At 38.6% G+C, this 23,051-nt stretch overlaps 1 protein-coding gene across 2 annotated transcripts in view; it reads right to left on the minus strand.

Moving 5' to 3' along the window:
* Window positions 1–14,348: 14,348 nt before the first annotated feature.
* The window catches only part of HAAO (3-hydroxyanthranilate 3,4-dioxygenase), a 41,600-nt gene continuing 32,897 nt past the window's right edge, over window positions 14,349–23,051 (minus strand). The window contains exons 10-12 of one of the 2 annotated variants that reach the window (XR_010070250.1): window positions 21,242–21,977; window positions 20,914–20,940; window positions 14,349–15,207 (exon numbers count right to left, since the gene is read on the minus strand). Coding sequence is in view for 1 of the 2 variants with exons in the window: in XM_063328580.1 (XP_063184650.1) it covers window positions 21,899–21,977 (79 nt within the window). In the remaining variant the exon portion in view is untranslated. Of the gene's footprint in view, window positions 15,208–18,632; window positions 21,978–23,051 lie in introns of those variants that run through there. The other variant, XM_063328580.1, reaches the window with a different exon arrangement.

A 23,051-nucleotide genomic window follows, 5' to 3' on the forward strand; every position in this document is an offset into this window, starting at 1 on the left:
TGGATTATATGCTTCTCTTTCTGAAAAGCTAAGTATTTTAAAGTTTAAATGTGTGGTAAATGTCTCAACTTGAAGAATAATGTAATAATCATGTTTATTAGACAGTAAACCAAATAAAATGAGACTGCAGGAGAAGAGATACAGTGTTTTCCTAGATTAGGGGTGCTCTTATGGGCTCTAGATAGTAGAAATATTAGGAACAAATTAGTGGTATCAAGGAACAAATTAGTGGTGTTAGCTCTCCAGAAATTAGCTTTCTCTGTGTGTAATAAATGAAACTTTGGTACCATGGAGAAAACAACTACCACATGAGAATAAAGTTTTCAAACCTTTAAACAGTAGGGAAAATGGAGTTAATCTGGATCAATACAGCGTTCTTGTGTAATAAAAATACTAATACACAACACTTTTGTTGCTTATATTAGAAGTTGTAAGATAGAGATAGTTGCATTGCTGTTGTAAACTTGATTGTCTGAAGATCCAGGAGATACAAAGCTTGTTGGGAAGGTGGTATCTCTTCTTGGACCTGTACACCAGGTGGACAGGCAACAAAAACATATAAGGGCCCAGACTGTTCTGGTTATACACCGGTATATTGCCAGTTTAAATAAAACAACGTGAATTGCATATGGGATTAATAATTTCTTCTTCACAGCCTTGCTCACCAGACTTCCAGTTGCAACACAATGGGGACTTGGGTAACTTGCTTGATGGTTCCTCATTCCTCAGCTCCCACCATGCTTGGGTCCAGCCACAATTTTTACTGGGATTTTGCTTCCAATTTACAATATTAATAACATTGAACAGACAGATTTTAAATGTCTTCTCATGGAAGGAGCTAAGTCAAACTGGTTTTTATCTTCTTTTAGCTTTTTTTACCTAAGAAACCCCACATCTGTAACGCCTCACTCCTCCTTTTTTGCAGTATCACTTGTGCCTTTGTATCCCATCCACAGCAATCAGAGATCTGACTAAATTTTTATGTCTCTTTTATTGATGTAGGAGGGGTAGGTGAGAAAGAAAAAGAGAGAATGTAGTACATCATTTGTTCTTTTAAACAAATGGTGTTACCAACAGCTGTAAGTTGCTATTTCCTTACAGGACCAGTGGATATCATTGCAAAAAGAGATGACGAAGGGTATATCTGTGCTGTCATATAACAGAGCTTCGTGACCTCGTTCCTGGTTTCCTGATTATACATGCTTGTGGATATGTTAGTTCATTCCCCAGCTTTCTCCTGGAGGCAACTAATTAGTTCCCTTGGGTTCTGTCTACATTTATAATTCAGGACACAGGAGTGGAACATTAGATCAAATTGGATTGTGCTGAGGATCCTCATCTCTCTCACGTTTGTGTGCCACCAGCATTGTGAAGGATGTCATGAGCTGCTGCCCTCCTGTGATGAGCTAGCTGGGATTCCTGCTGACATGAAAATTTGCCTATCTCTCATCTTGCACGAGGTTATGTTATGGTGTGCTCTGCCTCTGATGTGCCATTAGAAGCAATGGCACGCCAGCACGAGCTCCATCATTTTATTGCCCCAATAAAATGATGTTCAAGGGTCACGAGCATATGACATGGGCCCCAGGCAAGAGGTGTGCCTGTCACACCTGGTAGTTTATGAACATCAGATATAGAGGGAGAGGAATGTGGATGAAGGAACTGAGAGAAAGACCCTACATTTAGTCTGAGGAAAGGAAATCACTACCTTGAGTGTGGGACTTTGAAGAATAAGCAGAGTTTATCTGTGTTGCTCTAATAAAAGATATATTCTCTTCCTATAAACTTCACTTCTCATTGAAAGGAAGGACATCCTTTATGGGATACTGTAAAACTGTCATGTATTGTAGGTAAGTCTGAAGATTTATTTTTAAAGTCCTATTCTCAAGGTCCCTGGGCTTTTCTGAAATGTGGCTGTTTAAGCAGTCTTTTGCAACTTTGGCAATCTTATCTTTGGTGTGCTCTTATCTCCTCTCAGCTGGTTTTTCTCACTTCGGAGGGAACTCTGTGCCCATTCAGGAAGCACAGAGTGTCTTTACAGGACAGTAAAGGAAGTCCACTGCAGCATGTCGTATGGCAAGATGAAGTCCATTGGTAGTAATTCTTGCTGAAGGGACTGTGTGCTTGGAATCCAGAACAGTAACTTCCAGCACCTACAAAATACGCCCCACATGTTGAGACAATCTATATGATGCTGGGGGGGAAGGAGTGTGGTGGTAAAATTATTAATATTTAAGATTGAGAGGTCTGCATAAGAAGCAACTTTTACTTAAATAACATTCCTTTCAACTAAAAGCTAGCAATCTGTGACTGTTTCAAACTTGCTGGTTCTGCGCTAAGCTAATACTGCATGTACCACTCCTATAGGCTCCACCAAGAGACATCTCTCCATATTGTCATGTTATTTACTGTTTGATTCCTTAGAAACGTGGCAGTTAGCAAGCAACTTAAGGAGTTCATCCCCCCAGGGATGGATACCCGGCTTTGTTAACACTGAAATGATTGGTTTTCCTCACCTCTTTCATTTCTTTCTGAAACAGTATATATATATAGGTTGGGTCTCTGCAAACACTTGGCAGAGAACCAGGGAGCAGAGGGAGAGATACTGTCCCAGTGTTCATAGTTAATTAAGCTTCTGTTTGACCTGTCCGCAATTGTACCTGCATCATTACGTGCTTGGAGTCCCCAGATGCTCCAACAGGAGTTAACTGTCACCTTCTGAGATGGCAAAATTCGAGTCAGATAGGTTGACTAAGATATAAGGTAGGGACTATACACATGCACGCATTTATGTAAGCACATTCTAACGAGTGCTGCAAACATACAGTGCTTTCAGGAAGAAGTATTTTCAGCGATGTGGCCAGACATCCAGAATATTAATTTAATTTCTTTTCAGACATAAGCAGGAAGAAAAAGGGTGGAAGGATTTCGGGAAAGGAACATGTAGAACAGACAGGGACTCTTTCAGGAGCATGCTATTTTTCAAGGAGATGCTTGGACACTACAGAAGTCCTGGCATACCTGCTATTCCCTGGTCATTAGCAGTAATAAATGTCTTGCTATGAAAGCCAAAGAAAGCGGTGTCAGGTAGGACAATAGTACAAAATGTGAGCCCATCTGTCAGTGTGATTAATGGAATGAGCCCCTTCCAGAAAACAAATGGAGTTAAGGAGACCTTTCCAGGGCTTGTGGAATGTGCCCAGTTTAGCATTACACAGAGGTGCAGAAAGGCTAAGAATTTGTTGGCTGTTGATGTTACCTGGGAAATATCAATAGAAAGTTCTGGGTGATTGAACAGGAGATCTGATCCATGCACGTTTTTCATGAACAGAACTAAAAGCCAAAGAATCCACTAAGTCCAGCCTTGTCAAATTCTTCGTAGAGGAATGGGAAGGAAAAAAATTATTAGAAAACTATGTGACAAAATTTTCTGTATAAAGTATGAATCACTCAGTTTCAAGTTAACCAATTTAATTACAGAGAGTAAAATAAATAACTTGCCTGGTCATTCATGAGGAGGCAGATGAGTAATTTTGCAAATGTCTCAAATGATATTTATAAATTAACTGTACTCTGAAGCCAGAGACCCTGCCCTACAAACCTGATTATCTGCCATGACCGTTCAACAGCAGCTCACCCTAAAAACTGTTCCTACTTACAAATATAGGAAAATTCTTGGTCTGTTTTAATCTGGTCTTTGTTCAATGATACTGAGATTCTTTCCCCAAAGACCTCCATGCGAAGGAAATACCTATCTTTTTTTGTCCCTTTTCGAAAACTGTTTTGTTTTGTTATGATGATAGAGACCACTACCAAGATGCAATCAGTGAGTCATGTCCAATGACAATATTGATAGACCTCGTATTTGAAGCTCTCTTTCAGCGTATAGTGTACATACTCTGGGGGCAAAGCATACCCATCCTAGTCTCCTCCAGGCTGAACCACAAGTTCTCTTCCTTTACCATTCCTTGATTAACACAAAACATGTTATCAAAATCAAACTCCTTCATCACTCGTATTTGTGATCCTGGGCCACAGGTGAAATGCTGGATTTATTATTATGTTTCTCTGGCACAAGGCGTTGAACAACTGTTTCTATGGCTTTAGGGAGACTCTTTAGTCTTAGGCTGTTTTAAAATAGCAGATATATTTGGCTGCATTTTGGTATCATGTTGTCATCTCAGTTTCTGAAACTTCCCCAGAACACCGTAGAGGAAATGTGTTCTCTATGATGCTGTTAATTTGGGTACATGCTGAATGTGGCTTCCAAAATAGCACTGTCACTTACCTGCTAGGATGCCACTAGGGCATCCCACGCTTGTGTCTATGGCTTGGAAACTTACATCTCTCTCAAACATTTAGCTGCACTTTTCAAGTTACTGGAAAGGGAACATCTATTCATAGTTATGGCAGCATGATACTCTTCCATATTTACCAGTAATAATTGTTCTCTTCAGCCTGATGCCTTTCAACCCTGTAGGAACCAGTAGAACAGCCTCTTCTGAGAGCCATTGTTATGGGGATGTAATTCTTTTCAGTGGGGTTTATTTGTCTTTCCTTCTTCATCATTGTGACCTTTTTTATTCCCTTCTTTACACATTAGCTTCTATCTGTGCTTGTTCTTTTTCTTCTGTTCAACCTTGAATATCATGAACTATTCCCACTGAAAATGGTTCTGGTTACCTTTCACAAATGAGTAAGAAGCGTGAACACAGGGCTATCGGGTGTACTTCAGTGCCTTCAGCAGTCCTGTGAAAGGCAAGATGTGTCTGTCTCACACTGACCTCAGTGATCTCTTCTACTCTTCTGTGTGAGACTGAAGAGCATTTGTGTGACTTGAAGAAGCAGATCTGTTGAGAGACGGCAGAGTTATTGTGTTTAATTGGGCAGGGGGAAAAGTTCTGCCTTTAACCTAAACTTAGAGTTGTTTTCAATTTCTTGCCTGGTTACAAATTTCCTATTTTCTCCCTCCCAGAGACTACAGTCTTTTCCTGCCTGAAAAAAAACCCCTAGTTTGTGAAAGACAGGAGTAAAGTTGGAAAGCCTAACTCATCAGTGAGGGTAAAAGTACTTTAAGATCTGGACAGCAGTGCTGGCTATCTGTTGTTTCTGTCATAGTTCATCATGACAGTACAGAAATTTTGGTCCAGCCTTGAAGGATGCCTAGCCACTATTATGCTGTCTTTTATCAATAGAGACTGTGGTAACAAAAATATTATACAGTTATGAAATTTTTTTGAATGAGAAAGGAAAAAATTGTCCCTCTAGAAATCCTGCGGAAAGCCAATGTCATTTTGATGTCTTTAAAGCTTTGGTTTGAAAACTTCTGGCCCTCCATGCAGTAATTACTTCCATTGAGGAAGTGCACACATTCTGCTACTCGTGCTAATTACTGATAAGAAAAAAGCAGGAGAGCTCAACGATAAAACATGTTTCATGCACTTGTCTTTCTTTTACTAAGCCAAGTTTTGCAAAGCTGGCAGCAGTTACAAAGAGTGCCTTCTGTAATCATCCTCCCTCACTGCAATTTGAAAATTCCTTCTCTTCTTTCCATCAAAAATAACAAGGTAGTGGCTCATGTCTTGTGAAAATGGGCTTCACATGCTATGTGTACTGCATGGCAGGCAAGTAATTAGGCAAAAGGCCACGCAGATGAGAAAAAAAAAGGGAAAATTGCCTCGTTTCTTCAACTTTGCTCCTCTATGAAGATTTGCTGCACTATGAAGATTGAGGAAACAGGTGCTGTTATAAATATGAGGAAAGAGAAGGAGCAACAGCTTGTCTGGATTACAGTCTTGAACCCTAGACACCCAGTTTGTCATTTTAATTCTGATAACCAGAATTGCCAGCTCTTCCTCAGTCATATAATTCTTGGCAGTGAGACAGTGAGGAAGGGAGGGAGGGAGTGATAAATTCCAGCATATTTCCTGCTTCCTAGATATCTCTAGCTCTTGAGATAATGCTGTGAAGTTTGTAAATGAGATGGGTTAAACCTAAAGTAGATGGGTAAAAATGGAACTCTTAAATACTTTTTTATTTTTACAAAATACGATTTTTAAATTAGTTTTGTGCTTAGGATTTTTAGTATCTGAAAGTAGCAATATTGACTGTTAAAGGTTAAACTCTCTTAAATTTTGGCAGAAGGCAATTGGTTCCATCTGAGATAACAAACATTGTACCAGATATAACAAAATCTTTGTAAACGTGTCCTTTGTTTAGGAAATGTATTCTGATACAACTTCCCGCTATTGAAATCAGTACCAATTCCCCTAACTTTACCTGGTATTACTTTAGATTTACTTTAATAAAAAGTTGAGCCAAATAGTGAGGTCAAAATTAGATAATTTACATCTTTCTTTATGCGACATCAACGTGCCTAAAAATATTTAAAAATCTAAGCACCCTTAATATTTGTAGAGCAGTGGCTAAATGTGAAGAGTCTTGTCTGGAGTTGCTAGGTTTTAGAATTCCTTTGAAATGAAGCCTAAATTGCCCTCTGGGGAATGAAAAAGCCATTTATCCTCTTGAGCTGCAGTGGTGGAAGAAGAAAATTTTTCCTGAGATTTTATTATAATTCATTATTAACACTGGCTGTCCTTTGGCCTCTTTGAGGTAATTTTCTTTTAAGATTCTTGACTTTTGCTTGGTAATGTTGGGTAGAAACATCTCTGTTCTTGTCTATTCTAACTTCCTTGTGCCAGGGGATGAATAGGTCAAGTCTTTCTAATTTGAAGTCTCCATTTGAAGAATGCAAAAAGAATAAGCACCTGATACAGAGAAACTGCTTTACTAATGTCAGACTTTCCGATTTTTATCAGCCGTACCTAAAATTAACATTGAGATGAAGAACCAGCCTGTGTTTAATTAATTTCTGCCCCCCTCATGTTGTGGTTGAACTGGAACACCCCAAAACTGATACAGACAAGGTTTTAAAATCTAAAAATAAAATTTTGGGGTTTAAAAAAAGCGTACGATATTGTGGAAATATTTGGAAGATGCTTTGCTTTGAGAAGTCTAACACAAACTTTACATGAAGACTCGTGAACAAGCATCTCCTCCCTTTTAGTGGAGAAAGTATTCAGATGTTGCATATTAATCAAAAAACTTAGACTGACTTTTTTACAGGGTGGGGTTTTTTGGGGGGGGACGGTGGTCATAATTATGTATTGCCTACCTCTCTCCTGAGATGTGGTACTCACAACTGAAAGCAAGACTTTTCCTGCAGCCTTGTAAGTACCTCATGGACTGGAAGGCATTCCTTCAGGATTTTGTTTGTGCATTTCAGTACAGTCTGTTTTTTTGTTTTTAATGCCCTGTTGATGATCCATTTTCATCTTGTGATCCACAATAACCTCCAAATGTTTTCCAGTATAACATCTGCATAGCAAGTTGTTGCCCATGTTTTTATGGAGTTGATTTGTTTGTGCTTATGTGCATTCATTGTTGTTCAGTTGTCCCCATCGAATTTCACTTTATTGTTTTTAGAACTTTCTGCAAATGTATCAAGAAAGTTTTGAATTCTAAGCCTGACCTCTAGGATACTGGAATTCTACCTGGTTTGGGCTTGTATGTGTTTTAAATTCATGTGCTATTTCATATAAATTCATATTCTATTGCATCATCCAGATTACTGTGATTTATACAGCATTGAATGCAAGACCATTCTGCCAGTCAACGGTTACCAATTCTCTGCAGTATTTTATTCAACTAGTTTTAAGTATCACTTAAAGTTCAACTGAGATTATTTTCACCTAGACAATACTTCCTTGATTTGCTTCCCTCCTAAGTGAACCAGTGTCTAGGGCTTGAGTGGGGTCAAAATATGACAGTAGAGGTCCCTTCCAACCCTACCATTCTGTGATTCTGTGTCACCATTTCTCCTTTGTTTGCCTTGTTTCTAGATGGAAATTAGATTGGCTTGACCCAATGTTCGTTGTTATCCCATTCAAGCAATTGTGGACTTATACACTATATGTTTTTTTGTAGCAAAATTACTGTCTTGGTACACTATTCTATGGTGGGTAATGAGAAGACGAATAAGATACAAAAAGATTCTTTAAGAAAAACAGAGATTCCATATACCATACATAGCATCAGTAAGACCCAAAGATCAAACAAGGTGGACTGTTGCAGGTCAAACTAAAGGGAAGTCAAAGATACTTATTAAAAATATAAAACACCTGGATTGTTTTTTTTGCTTCTATTGAAATATTCTTTAGACTAGTTAATAAGATATAACAAGAATTGGAAAGAAGATACTTTCAGGAAGTTCAATGGAGGTTTTTCAAAATCACATAATATATGGAAGTTGCAAATTTAAATTGTCGTGAAATGATCCCATATTTATTTAAGTGGATTCAGTGGCCAAGATTGGACTATAGAAATGTTTTGATATAGTGTGATGTGAGAGGGGGAGAGCTCTAGATGCATATGTTCTGATTCTTATGTTTATATGGCTTATTAATTCTAGGAAAAAATAATATGAAATATAGCTGAATGAATGCACAGAAAAAAAGTGGGACAGCCAGTCATCCCTGGAGAATACAGTAAAGTAAAATGATGTGATAGTGCAACTGCAGTATCTTACCACAGAAAAACAAGTATCAACAGGTTTTCAAAAAGACTTTATAGTATAGCTATTTCTGTCAGATCTCAAAACAGGTAGTGTTTTTCTGAATTTCAACAGAAATGACCTGCTTAAATAAATCAAAGCTTTTATTATAAGGGGCGGGGAGTGGGGGAAGGTACTCTAGCCCTTGTCATTGTTGAGAAAAATTAAATGTAACCTCACTTCAAAGTAAGGTCTGAGAACTCAGGATAACCACATGAAACTCAAAGAAATTGGCATAAAAATCAAGATAGTACTAGTCTTTGAGTGTATACAAAGTTGTAATACTGAAATGTACTGCTAAAGCTAAACATACTGTGTTATGTTAGCAGAGCAAAAACCAGATCACAGAGAGCCGTATAGCAAACAGATGATACGTATAGAACAATTAAAGAGACAGTAGTGTGGTGCTGATCACTAAAAAGTTTGTCCAATAAATCTAACTCAAACTCTCTTAAAGTAAAGGCATAAATATTAAGGGGAATAAAAGTCGAGTCTATAAGGGTAACAGACCAAGAAGCAATAAGCAGCATGAGCTGATGATGGAGGAAAAATCATGTCAGATAAACTTGATTAATATTTTGGAGATTGAATTACAGATGGCTGCAATGGAACAGATGTAATTTGTATGGCTGTCAGATCCGGCTCCTATTTATACAGATGAAAATCCCGACTGACTCTGTTGACATCTATTGAGTTTTTGCTGACTGAACTTGGAGAACAGGGAACACATCCCTAGCTTTCACTGAAACAACGTTCTCATTCAAACGTGGCTATACGTATTAGCATAGTCATAGAAAGAGGATAAATTTATAGATCTGTGGTTCTGGGGGATGTAAGAAATGAGCTGTGGATAATAATAACGTAAGCTTGTTTTAACTTGCAAACAAGATGGTCTAAATGAGAAGTTCCTAAAAGATAGTGTGCTTACTGAGAGGACATGGTTGGCTTGAGGAGCTTGTGCCATGTGTTTTACGGTCTGCGATGTGGTATGAGGGTATGCCAGGAGTGACGGAGAATGAAAACCATGACGGGGTAATGCCACAGGATTGCAAAGGCTGGAGGGAGACAAACCTGTAACCTCATTCATCCTGCATGGAGTAGTCCTTAGGAGTGCTCTTCCCTCAACGTACTTCCTAATTTTGAAGGGCAGTAGCTGGAACACCCCAGAACAGAGCTGCGGGATAAGGCTGGGAATAGCTCTCAGTCTCACTTCCAGTGCTTGCCTGTTCAGCAACAGAGATGCATCCTGAATCACAGGGTAATCCAAGACAATTTCCTGAATGAACTTGTGCCATGCTCACAGTTCCAAAATGTGAGTAGTTTCCTTTTCGCAATGGGAATTAAGGTCCCCTAGACAATGTCTAAACTGCTGATAAAATACGTACTCAGATTATCAAGAATATTAAGGTGTGAGGTAGTGACAGGACAGTAATATTGCAGAAACTAATCTGATTAAAGTTGAAATGTGGGTAAAAAAAAGAAAATTACTTTATATAAAAGTTATTTTTTAATGATAAGGAATATCAGGATTATTTTTAAACTGGTTTGAGTAATGCTGGATTTCAAATTCCCTGGAGCAGATTCCAGTGGAATGTGTGAGAGGGCCATCAGTGTATAAACACAGGTTTTGAAGTAACATTTTGGCTCACTGACTCCCATGTTACTGGTGCCAGCCATGGCATACAGTTCTCTCTGTAAAATGGAAACACAAGTGCTGGTAAGCTTCAAAGTTATGAAGTTAGTGCAAAGGGATAGAATAATTGGAATTTAATAGTGTCTACAGCATAGGGATATTTTTAAGGATACTCAATGTGCAGTGCACCAAACACTGAGGAAAAGACAGTAGGACAGACGCGCACATAGTTGTTGCTATATAGCTGGAAGGAATTATTTGATTGCCATATTACTGCGCACCCTGAGAATATTGCTAATTTGATGTTTATGCATCAAAAGGTAATATCTTGGTACAAAAGCAATTAAAGTGGCAGGAATCTTTTTCTTAGTCATCTCCGTTCTTCTCTAGATGTCTTTTTCCCAGTCAGGCACCTGAATTTTCACAACATAGAGTGATTAGAGAAGAAAAGTTTCAACACAATAACTCTTTAACTCAGAGGACTATGCAGTCTTTGTTTCTCGCTGCTGGATACTTAGGATAAGTACTGAGCATACAGACCTTCGAAAATGCCAACTCTGAGAAGAAACAAACATATGCTGTGGGTGAAGCAAATGGAGGGCTAATGACACTTTTGTCAGATGCCTTTCTCTGCTTGTTGTGTAGCTCCCTTTCTCTAGCTTGCTATTTAGCCTACAAGCCTCAGGGAAACAGATTGTCTCAATCTAAGTTTTTACAGTGCCGTGCTGAGAATGGAAGCCTTACATCATAGAGTATTTGCTTTATTGATCACTCAAATACAGTGAGATTTGCCTTCTGTGCAGCTTTGTTTTTCCTTCCTGGTCTCTGGCGATAGCACAAGCCTAAGCAGAGAAAGGCTTAGCTTTTTCCTAGAGGACAGGGAATCCTGAACAAAAACTCCCCTGAGCATGCAGCAATAGCAATGTCTATCCAAGCCACATGGGACCACACTATGTCTTACCCACCTGCTTTGTAGCTGCATGTGGTAGTGAATGCAGTAAAAAATGTACACATAGCATGTTCTGGAACTCAATATTTTCATCCCTGGCGAAGAAAAGCACTTAATGAACTCAGTGGGAACAAATAAAGACAAGGAGGATATGCCATTCTCCAGTGCCCAGGTTGAGAGGCAATGACATTAGCTGCGGGGGGCAGTGAGAATAAATATTGCCCCCCCAGTCACCTCTGGCAATGGAGTTGTTTCTGTGCCACTCAGTTCCTGCTTTCTGGACCCTAGCAGATGAGCAGGTATAGGAATTTGTGCATTAACTCTTCCTTTGTTCTTCTCTAGCTCAGTCTCACTTGAAGGCCACCCAGAGCAAAGGCTCTGCTGCCTGTCAGTGCAATCTGGGGGCAAGTCCCTTTAATCCTTCCCATCTTCCTTTTTCCCAAGAGAATAAAAGTTAGAGTATTTTCAGTGCTAAAAATAGGCAGAGTAGAATTGTTCAGGGAGTTCATGTGTAGCCTGGATGAACGTGGCTTCCTCCAGCTGACGTGTTTGCGGACAGTCTGACTCATTGCTCTTCCTTCATACATTTCTCCACCACTATTATGTCTTTCATGAATGAGTCCTTAAATGTCCTTTAAAGGGAACAATATGGTTTTGTCATTGTTTGACCAGTCAGAGGATAAGAAGATGAGATAGTATATCACAGAGAACATTTATTTCCAGGCACTTTTACTGTAAGAAACTGCCTCTGTGAGCATAGCTCTGACAAGTGCTTATAGGAAAAAAAGGACATCTGTTCAGGCCTTCCATGAAGTGACAGTAATATCAACTTAATGGAGAAAACTTCCAATAGGAGACTATTAAGCTTTCCTGAATAAATTAATGTTACGCAGTTTTAATGGAGGTCTGAAATAGATGCGAGAATTAAAGAGACTATAAAACCTAGGTATTCTGTGGAGCTTTACTTGAGTTGATATAAAATTCTCTCTTTCAGATGATTGCATAAAAGTAAACTGTATTTTCCAAGCTAGCTTTAATGATCTGTATCAACTGAACTATACTGCAGAAAGAGAACTTTTAAAGTATGACTTAAGCTGACAAGTAAAGGTATCAGCCGTCAGCTCTGTGAGATGAATACATTCAGCTGGATCAAGCAATCACCATGAAGACTGGGGCTGAGAAGAATTAGTTGGGGCCAAGTGGTTTTAGGACTTGTTCCCTATCATCCCATTATAAATTAACCTTGGATTGCGTCTGTGCTGGTTGGTTGTGATCTCTAAAGTGTCTGCAGGTTGGGATTGGCAGAGTGTGCTTAATTCCTGCCCTTAACTCATGCCTGGTAAAATCAAGACTGCACCTGGAGGGAATAGAAACAGGTATAAAGGATCTGGCTGATCCAGTTTTGTGTTTGCTGAGGCAGGTATAAGTTTGTTTTTTCTTCTTTTTCACTCTGGAGCAGTGCTTATTAATTTAGGTTCCCCTTTTTACTGCTATATCATGACAGAACTTCAATTTGTTGTAGCAGCTTCAATAGATTGGTGAGTACTTGTTTTCTAAATATTTTAATAACTGTTGAGGGATTGTCATCTCTTTGGAATCTCTTTGCAGGTCAATTTCAATAGACTTGGAAATGTTCCACAAAATCTGATTTTGTGCCTCTTTGAGTTGACCCTGGTATAATCTTCATACAGACTTTCTATATGCTGCCTGATGTACTGTATACTAGGGAATTTAAGGAACTCATTATTTCAGCTATATGTGTATATGCAAATGCATTCTTGTTTCTTGTAAAAAAAAAAAAAAAAAAAAGAAAACACAAAGTTTTTTGAACTTAATGAATGCTTCTGGAGTTGGTTCCCATAGAGGCAGAAGAAAGTTAGTTTACTTGGCCCTGAATGAAAGATCTCTGTTTAGGTGGTTTATTTGGTATTATTACTGTAGCTAACCATGTCCCTGGGCTATCAATTTCAAAATTGAACACTTATGCCACTTTAAGTAGTTGCCATGGAAATCCTCACAGCATGAACCTCTTCAGTGAAGACCTTATGGCAGATAACTTAAATTATGTCTATTATTTCCCTAAACACATCAGGCACTAGAGTGAAAGGGGTTTTGCGTGCCTTTAAAACACGTGCACAAGAACTACTACTTGCTTGTTCTAGCATATGTTTCCTAACCTTCTTCAAATCAGATAAATGAATGTCAGATTCTAATAGTGTGCATTTATTTGAGAAAGCAATAAAACGAATTGGAGAAATCTCTTTTAGCTCTTAGTACCCTAAAATATTTTCAACCGAACCTCTTTCTTTTCTTTAAAAGACTTCTGTATGCTGAGCTTTTAGGAATACAAATATGGGAGACGTTACTGGCATTTGAATGCTTTCCATTGTTCTACTGCAGGCTCTGCTCTGAGCAGGTGTAATCTTTGCTAGGGCAGGGTCAAATCTTAAAAAAAAAAAAAAATATTAAAATGAATGGTCTTTCAGTTTCAATTCATAACTCTCTATCTTTAGATGATTAATAAGCTAATTTTAGAGATTGCTTTGAACTACACTTAACTTTTAGTTGAATTCCAAAATAATGAGTAAGAAGTTAGTGAACTGAGATTTTTATTATTTTTTTTTAGATGTTCTCGTTGATTTCCAGTTCTGTCTTCTGCATGTATCTAGGTGTTAACACTGGCATCTGGAAGCTGTTCCTTTTCAACAGAATGCAGCTAATAATATCTGTTTTTCTAGCATTTCTGTAAAGACTAACTCATCTATAATAAGTGTGTTAAAGCACCAAGTGTTTTGTTCTTTTATCTTGAATAAGGTGCACTATTAGAGTGAAGTTACAACCTGCAGATTAGAAATGTCGCGTTGGAGTGTACCTTGTGTTAAGGAGCCTTCATTAACTGATGCAGTTCCATCATTGTGTCAGGCTTTAGCTATAATGCCTATGTAGATAGAGAGCCAAATTGTCCTCTTGTTCCAGTGCTGTGAGATCAGGGTACTTCTGTTAGCTACATATTTACACAAATACAGCTGAAAATAGCATTTGTCCCAATACAGACATATGAGGAAATTAATAAAATGGGCTCAATACAAAATGTTAAGGAATAATTATGGAAAATAACAGTTTAATGACAAAATACACAGGCTGTATAAAATAATCAGTAACATGGGGTTTCAAAATATTTTCTCCTGTTTCTACGTGTCTTATTTTTAAGCAAGACAAATATTAATACCTTTCATAAAGAGTATTTTTATTAGTCCTGCATGGCAAGGAACTTGAATATGACTGTTCATGTGATCATACAAACTGTGTTTATCTCTGTCCAGCTCCCACTGCCGTCATGTGGATGTCATGGAAATAGCATCTGTGACTAACTTGGTGCCAGCTGCAGCAAAGGCCAGTCAGTCTCAAATACGAGTGGAGATGGCACTAATGGTAGGTTAAAGCACACAGATGAGCAAGAATAGAAAAGAAGTTTGCTTTTCCACTTAACAGCTCCCCCCATAGTAGATAACAAGAGTACTTCATTCTCCTGAGCCTTCAGTCTGTCTCTCCATTCACTATACTCCTTTTTAAAATTGAGTCTGTTTAGCTTCCCCTGCCAGACGATCTGGCACAGTTCCTCAGGCACTTAAATATCATTGTGGATTTGGTCTTCCAAGCCTACATCTTATTTCCCTCTGAGGGGGAGGAAGTTTTGCAAGTAGAGTTAATTTTGCTATAGAGGAAATAAATGCCACGAAACCTTTCTATTAGATTAAAACTGATATGGAGGGCCAAAGGTTGGGTTTTAATGAGGAATGTTTGTGAGCTGCACAGCCCCGCTGCCTGGGATGCTGTGAAAGAGCTGGGTTAGGTGGAACGTTTAGTGTAGTCATCTTCCAGTGAAGCCCAGGATAGCGCTTCCCTCTTGTACAATCTGCTTTTTCTGTCCTCCAGCAGTATGTATGGAGTGGTTCCAACCACCAGAGAGCACAGATGTAGCTGCTCCGTAAAAGCTTCTGAAACATCCTGTGTCTGACATAAATAAAAATGACCTTTAGTATCAATCTCTATCTCTCTGACTGCCAATAATGGGCTAGTCATGTTACAAAACGCCAAGCACGCACAGCATGCTTGGCACAAATTTCACCAGTATGAGCAAGATACAACTAATTACTCCATAAAAATACTCATAAGGCATATATAGGTGTGTGTGTATATATGTCTGTGTGTTTACATATGTATATAAAATATAAATAAACTCTATGAAACTATGCGGTGGAATTTTAGGGGATGCAGAACACAGCAAAGCAACATTTGCATTATTGTAGTGCAGCAGCCTGATTCTGTTTATATACTGGCAGAAATCAGGGCAGCTGCATCTAAAATGGCAAAGATGTAAGTGGTGGCAAATCGCTTTCAGTGAAGAACTGGGTGTAAATTGCCTACATTATGTCCAAAAGATGGAAGAAATAGCTTTAGACAACTGAACGTTGTCATCCATACTGGAAAGAGAAGCCAGAATTAGTTAATTTTCATTTTAAACTCTGTCTGATAGGATAAGGCAATTTGATTCCTGATTCCAGTGCTGTCATACAGTTTCCTATCTTGGTTTAAAAGTAAAGCTAATCTAGTAGGTTTTGGTGGGTAAAAAAATTAAATGAATTCCTGTCATTCCGTGAAGCTTTTACTCGGTTTCATTCAGTGTTTACCATTCTCCTCCTGAAGAGAATAACAAGATACTGTCTAATGAGGAGACCTGTGCATTGAATGTTTATTTGCCACTCGGTAGTAAAGCATATAGGGTTTGAACCATGTGGGTTGTTAGTTGCCAATATCAGGCAGCTATCAGTAACTGTTAACATTTTTCTCAGGTTGTCATAAACAAAGCTGATCTATTTGTGGTTCGACAATCTGCTGATGATTTTTTCCCAAGTCAAAATGTGTTGTTCACCTTCATTTTGTAATGTATGCCAAGATGCTATAGACAGCTCAGATCACAAATGTGTTCAGGCAAATAATTGCTGCTGGAACAATGGCTTTGTAATGATATGTGCTTTCTGTCAGTACTTGCTTTTATTTTATAGACTAAATTTTCTGTAACTGCATTTGGGGAGTAGGAATTATCCTTTAGCTCACAAGCAATACTGCGGTGCTTCCTGCAGGGTTCAGTTATCTTGCCACAATACTGCGGAGCTGCACCAAGAAGGAGTGGAAATGCCCCTAACAGCAGAACCTGTGTCTGAAATGTTCCTGCGGGATAGCAAAAATTTGAGTTTGACTTCCTGCTCCTGTGTGGAGATGGGAGCTATCCCTGGGGCTTCTGCTGCTTGCTACACTGCTCTTTTCCCAGGACAATTGGGTAAAATGAAGTTATAGCTCTCTGGCTGTGATTTGCAAGAAGAGAATGAGCTTTGTTTAGCTCTTAGAAAAAGTAAAGTACAGGGCCCTGTGGCTCCTCAGTGGAGGTGGCTCTCTGCAGCACCCTGAGAGCAGAGCACAGCATTTAAATGACCCTCCAGGCATTTCCTTGCAGCTCAGCTGTGGACAGCTGTGTGTTGTGTGTGCCATTCTCTGCTCAGCACATTGGTTACTGTGGAGCCTATTTGGAGGTGCCCAAATCTGCCTTCTGCGTGGAGTCCAGATGCTGCCCTGGGGGTTTTGGAGGGAGAGAGAGATACCAAAGAGCTAGGTAAGGTGTAATGACTGTATTTCAGGATCAAACCCCAGCTGTGTTTGGAAATTGTATGCTGAAGCTTTCGAGCTTCAGTTCTACGCATTGGCACGTGTTTAGTTGCTTTGTTCAATTGGATTGTCAAATTTATTTTCAAACCATAAAGCATATGGTTTGAACTTACGGGCAACTTACATAGAAGGTTTAAGACTGCTATGAGTGAAGTACAAGCTTCATCACCTATGTGCTTTAGTATTGCCTTCTAAGCAACCTAGTTTCCTTCAAGGGGAAAAACATTAGAACATCTTTAATATTTTTTGCTGGTACATATAGTTGTACAGCACTGCAGAAGTCCTATCTTTCTCTGACATGATAAAGATGTACCCAAATTCCTCACTGAAGCTCCCAGCGTGCTTATGCTTACTTTACTTTGTCACAGCCATGACATCTTTCTCCGTGGCTTATGAGGTTATATAATGTAGTGCTTTTAGAACCCAGATAATTTTGCTTCAATTTCAGTGCAATTTATCTCCCAAACCAGGGACATAATTTTTTATTTAGCTATGTAATGGCCACATACATGCACCTATTTAGCAACTCTAAAAATACAAAGCAGTGTTCAAATCTTCCAGCATGTGGTCCTGATGCAATTTATAATGAATTACCAGGCCAAAGACCTTGGAGATGTAGTTAACCTAGAGAAACAGCAATTGAGAAAGAATTGTTCTACAATTTGCAGACCCGAAAGAGGAGAGCTGTCTGCAGAAGGGAATCTGATGTGTACGTTGGGATTGATTTGCCTGATGACTTTGCCATTAGGCGAAACTTCGCCAAAATGTCTGACTTTGTGTGTGTGTATATTTATATCCCTAGCTTTCAAGCTTCAATTAAAATTCCAGTAACATTAAAAGGGAGAGTTTTTATGCACTACCATATTTTCTGGACAGTCACTGAAAATATTGCTGATGGGATCCTGCATAAGATCCTTCTGTACCAGATAGTGCTAGGGCCCGTACGTCAGGTATTTACTATGAGCTGCAAGGCAGATATTAACTTTGTCTTATTCATTATTACTTTAAAATCACCACTTTTACTTTGGGTCCCATCAGCTATTATTCTGCATACTTTGATATTGAAGAGTAGATTTACAATTACTTTTGTAGTCAATCAGAAACAGACCAGGAGGTGATGACCTTCATTAGCCTGAAGCATTCATTCAAGTGCATTCTGGATTATTAACTGAAAATAAAATAAATAAAATGAAACCCCAAAGCCCTAAGATGTCTGCATTATGAACACAAGCTGTTTTTGTAGGAATTTGTTAAATAGCTTAAGTCATTTTTCTTCCTTTACTTATATGCAGTGATGGTGGGAGGGTTGCTTTCTGTGCATCTGTTCTATAAAATCAATGTGGCTGAAGAACTGAAATCAGTGTATGGTTAATGTTTTTAACAACAGAATGAAAGTATTTATTATCTTCAGGCAACAAGATAACATTGGTTTACAAGTGTGAGTAAATGCTGCATAGATTTGAGGAAAGAGTTTATTATAACACACCTGATTTTACTAGTTTACTGATCCACCTAGTCCAGTTTTCTGCCTTTGGTAGGGTTTGTTACTTCAAAGGAACAAGCAAGATCTAAAAATAAAGCAAGCATGGAGGAAGAAGAGTTCCTCTCTTGACTTTTACAAGCTGTCAGTTTATGCACTGCAAGATGAAATGTAGTTACCATTAGATCATTGTCTTGCCTTAACTGTGTTATTTAAAAAAATAAAAAAAATAGGACACTCTTGAGCTCTGCTGTTGATCTGTGATATGTTTACTACATGATCTGTGAGGGTCATTGTTTTCCTCTAGTAGTTCTCTTGGAACCACAAATATATGTGTTTTGCATAAAGTTGCTTTTTATAGGTCTTATTTCAATATTATAGAAATAGCTGGTGAAGATTAAGCTTTATTTACTGTACCAGGATTATTTCTTTTTTTAAGTATTATGATTACTTCAATCAATACTAGTTTTGAACTGGTGCTAATGTATAATGTAACCTTGCTAATCAACATATTTTTGTTATAGTCTCATATTTCAATACTTAATAAGGATGAATATAGTGAGACACTATCAATTTATTTCCATAATTCATGTAAGTCAGCATAGCTCAAAATAAGAATATCAGTACCCTATCAGGTCAGACCTGCCTAGCTTAGTGGCAATAGGAGGAGACACTAAATGATTTAAATATTTTTGATCTATATGGCTAATTTGCATGAATTGAAAGACTGACTGTAAGATGTAAGATACTGGCTCGATTTGAAGTACTGTAATAATGCTTATATTGCTCATTATACCATTTAAATGCTATAATAATAGAAGTCAAAATATATCAATAGTTAAAAAGGAATGTTTTATCTTTCTGTTCACGAAATTTACCAGTTTTTTCATTGGGATTAAGCATTTTAAAGGCACTGAACCATGATAGCCTCCCTTGATACTTTTCTCAAGAGCTGGCAGGATTGCTCTGCATCACCTTTTTCCACTCGAAGTGAAGAGGAAAGCTCCTGCTGACTTGTAGGATAGGTGAGATTCAGGCTTGGAATCTCTGTGGATGCTTGTAGGTAGACTCAAACTCCTTTGTGGGTGTTTCTAAGCTTTCAAGTCAGCTCCAGCTTATGATTCTAGACAGTCTTCCGTGTATTTAAGGTAATAATTCATTTATGCAGCATGGTACAGGTATGGCTTCTGGTCTGTGTAGGCTTTATTATAATACTGCTTAGAATATACATTTTTATAAAGGCTTTGCTTTTGAATCTTGGAGAAACAGCAAGCAACAGATGGACAGTCTATGCAAGACCATAAAATGAGGTTAGCACAATCCTGCCAAAATGTATAAGTTTATTAAGTGAGAGGTGACACAATATCTGTACAATTCAGATGGAAAATGGGTTCCCGAATCAGGGTGCAGGTACACTTTGCATAGAAAAGAAAAAGTCCTGTATATACATTTGACATGGTTTTGGGCTGGTGTGTTGTCATGGACACCCATGCACAAGCACGTTGTCAACAGGAGTGCATTAGGGCACTTTGCAGACATCATGCCTAACTAAGCCTTTAGGACGACCTGCTCAGCCCTGGTTTCTGAGCACTGGCAGTGGCAGAACTGCAGGTGACGGAGCTATGGCTTGATGCTTCTGGTCTGGGTGCCTTGTATGGGACTTGGGTAGAATTCAGGTGTTCAAGCACAATTTGTGATAAAAGGACTTCAGCACAAACGTAGTTTAAGTGGAGCCTTTATTTTAAATCCTTAAGTCTCTAAAGCTGGAAGAGAGGTGCCTTAATTTTTATTCTGAAATTTCCATGGCTCACAGTGCCTCTTGGTGGGTAAAGAGCTGTTGATTATTCTGGATGTTGTTCTACATGTTGCTGTGTTCTGTCCACTTGTCATTCAGAGTGAAAAATAGAAACGTTTCTGTGATATGAAGTAAATCCATAGCTGGCATTGCAGTGGTTACCCTGTAACTGGTGGACTAAAAATATAACACTTTGCTACCCTAGATCCCTCAACCATAGATGTTCACTCAAGGAGCAGGCAATTCTACAGACACACCAATACCGATGGTGATCAGAAGAATGACTCCTTTGTTCAAAGGGAGTGTTATATCTCCTTTTCATGTGTGATAGCTCACACCCAATATAGCCTTAAGGACTGGGCTCAACATCTCAAATTAGGTCCCCTGTTATTAGGAGGATGTAGCAAAATTCTGCTGTATGCTTTACTAGAAAAGCTAGTGAACTTAAATGTAAGTTATAGATTAAAGCCAAGCCGTCTTTCTTACCAGATTTATGAACACTTGAAAAAAACCCACGCATGACACCTCTGTTTAATGAGCTTTGTAGCCAAGAGATATATTAGAGAAATATTTTCTGAACTTAATTAGAATTTTTAAAAAATCAAGAAATGGTAATGCTTTGCTTTCTCAAACATGCTATTGATAATAGTTGCAGATGTTTAAGCAACTTGTTTTCTGATGTTAATAATGTCAAGAACAATTAAAAAAAAATCATACACACCTCCTCCACCCCCCACCCGGAGAGTTCCTGGAATAAAAGCAGGAAAAGATAATTTGACACTTGTTATTTCTGCAAGAAACATCATTGTTCAAAAAGAATTAGCACATAGCAGAAACATTATAATAATTTTTCTGCTGCCGTGTCCTCCAACACGCTTAAGCTACTTTGACTGGAGATTGCTGCTGCACCAGAACACCCGTGACTGGGGTGCTCCTGTGTTAAGTCATATTGCTGTGCTATGTTCTTGATAGCGTAGTGCACAGACAGCATCCAGCATGGTATGTGTGATTGATACTGCACTGTTGGATTTGGTAAACCGATAAATTACCTGAAGCAAGTACGGTGGTGATCTAAGTAACGCTTGATATTGTGGCAGGTACGGCTTGTTGCAGATACTGCTTCCCCCTTTACGTTTCTCTCTTTCACAAAGCTCTGAGATCCTCGAGCAGTGCAGTGGACAGTTCGTTTTGGTTTTTAAAGGGCCTTTTAGCTAAAGAACTCGGAAGATCTGTGAGCTGCTGCCAATAAAGGTCCCTTACTGTGGGCTGGGTAACTAACGTTATACCCCATTTATTACAAATGACAAAACTGAGACAAGGAAATTAAGACTGCACCCTAAGTAGGCATAACATTACCTGTCCTATCTCATTTTCTACACCTTGTGGCAGAGAATTGCATTTGAAAAGATTTAACTTATTCTAGGTAGTATCATATATATTATTACATAAGTAATCCTGCTACTTGAATCTATTTTCATTTTCTTTCAGATAAGAACTATTTTTTTAAATAAATTACTGATTTTGCTGAAACTTTAACTACTTGGGGGGGGGGGAAGTTTTAACTGGGTGCAGCACTTGACTCCTCTTAATTTAATGTAATCATTGTGCTAGACTATTCAAATTTTCAGGCATTCCGGCTAAAAGTTAATTAAGATAAGGCAAATAGGTTAAACTTAGTTATCATCAAAGTCAGCTGGCACAGGAGCCTAGGTATAAGGCTGCTTGCGTTTTGGATCCTGAGCAATGCAGAGCGCAACACATTCTTCTGCTCTCTTCCAGCAGTACCTGGAAAAATAGAGAGAGAGATGATCTGATGCATATGGGGGGAACCACACACTCAAACCAACAACTAAAAACATTGATGCTACTGAAAAGTAGGGGAAAACAAACAGGTTCTGTTCTGATTACGCTTGCTCTCTTTTCATGTTGATATATCTTGTGATATTTCAGGGAATTACTCTTCACCATCACTAACGTAACCCAAACATCATGACTCGGCAGAGATGAACGTACATCTACTTATGGATGAGCCAAGGGGGAAGGCATCTATTCTGATCTCAGTAACCTGAGGATTGAAACGGAATCACCTCAGTACAGATATTATTTTAATGAAATAAGTATCTACAAATTCAATGGTATTTTCCTTGTGGTCATTGCTTTTGCATTAGCTGCTTCTGCGCCAATTGCAAAGATGGCCAGAGATCAATCAGTGTGCAATAGTGATGCATACAATAAAAGATGCCTGCTGTGCAGATCTGATAAACGTCTTAATCCAATATGAACTGTGCTGGTAGATCTCTGCACATGCATCATGCCATGATTTTGAAAACACATGCTCATTGACTAGACTGCAGGACTAGGAATTAATTTAATTTAAGTGATTTCACATAAGTGGTGGAAGTAATGGTGAAGGGAAGAGGTGGCTACATGTTGGATCACAGGTGCAGAGAACAGTTCTGTGCACAGCTGGATGGTTTCAGCTCTTTCAGCAAATGTTTTCAGTGCTGTACAAAAGGTGTACTAGAGGGCCACAAGTCATCACTACTATTTACTAGATCTTTCCTGTAGAAAAGAAGGCCGTTTTTGTTATCTGCCTGTAATCTGTTGCGCTGCATTACCAGTGAGTATACATCATCCTTCATCTTCAGGGTGGGCACTTTATCAGCTTATGCCACTCATCATAAGGCTTGGCAAGTACTTTCCCTTTCCGTTCTCTCTGGAAACTATTTTCACTGTTGTTTTGTTTCGTTGTGTTTTTTTTCACTTTACATATATCACGTGTGATTAAGATTATGAATCAGTCATATGCATCCTACACCAGGAAGAGACCTGTGTTCTTAGTCTGAACCCCAAATCTTG

Source organism: Chroicocephalus ridibundus, chromosome 3, assembly GCF_963924245.1.
Source record: "Chroicocephalus ridibundus chromosome 3, bChrRid1.1, whole genome shotgun sequence".
NCBI lineage: Eukaryota > Metazoa > Chordata > Aves > Charadriiformes > Laridae > Chroicocephalus > Chroicocephalus ridibundus.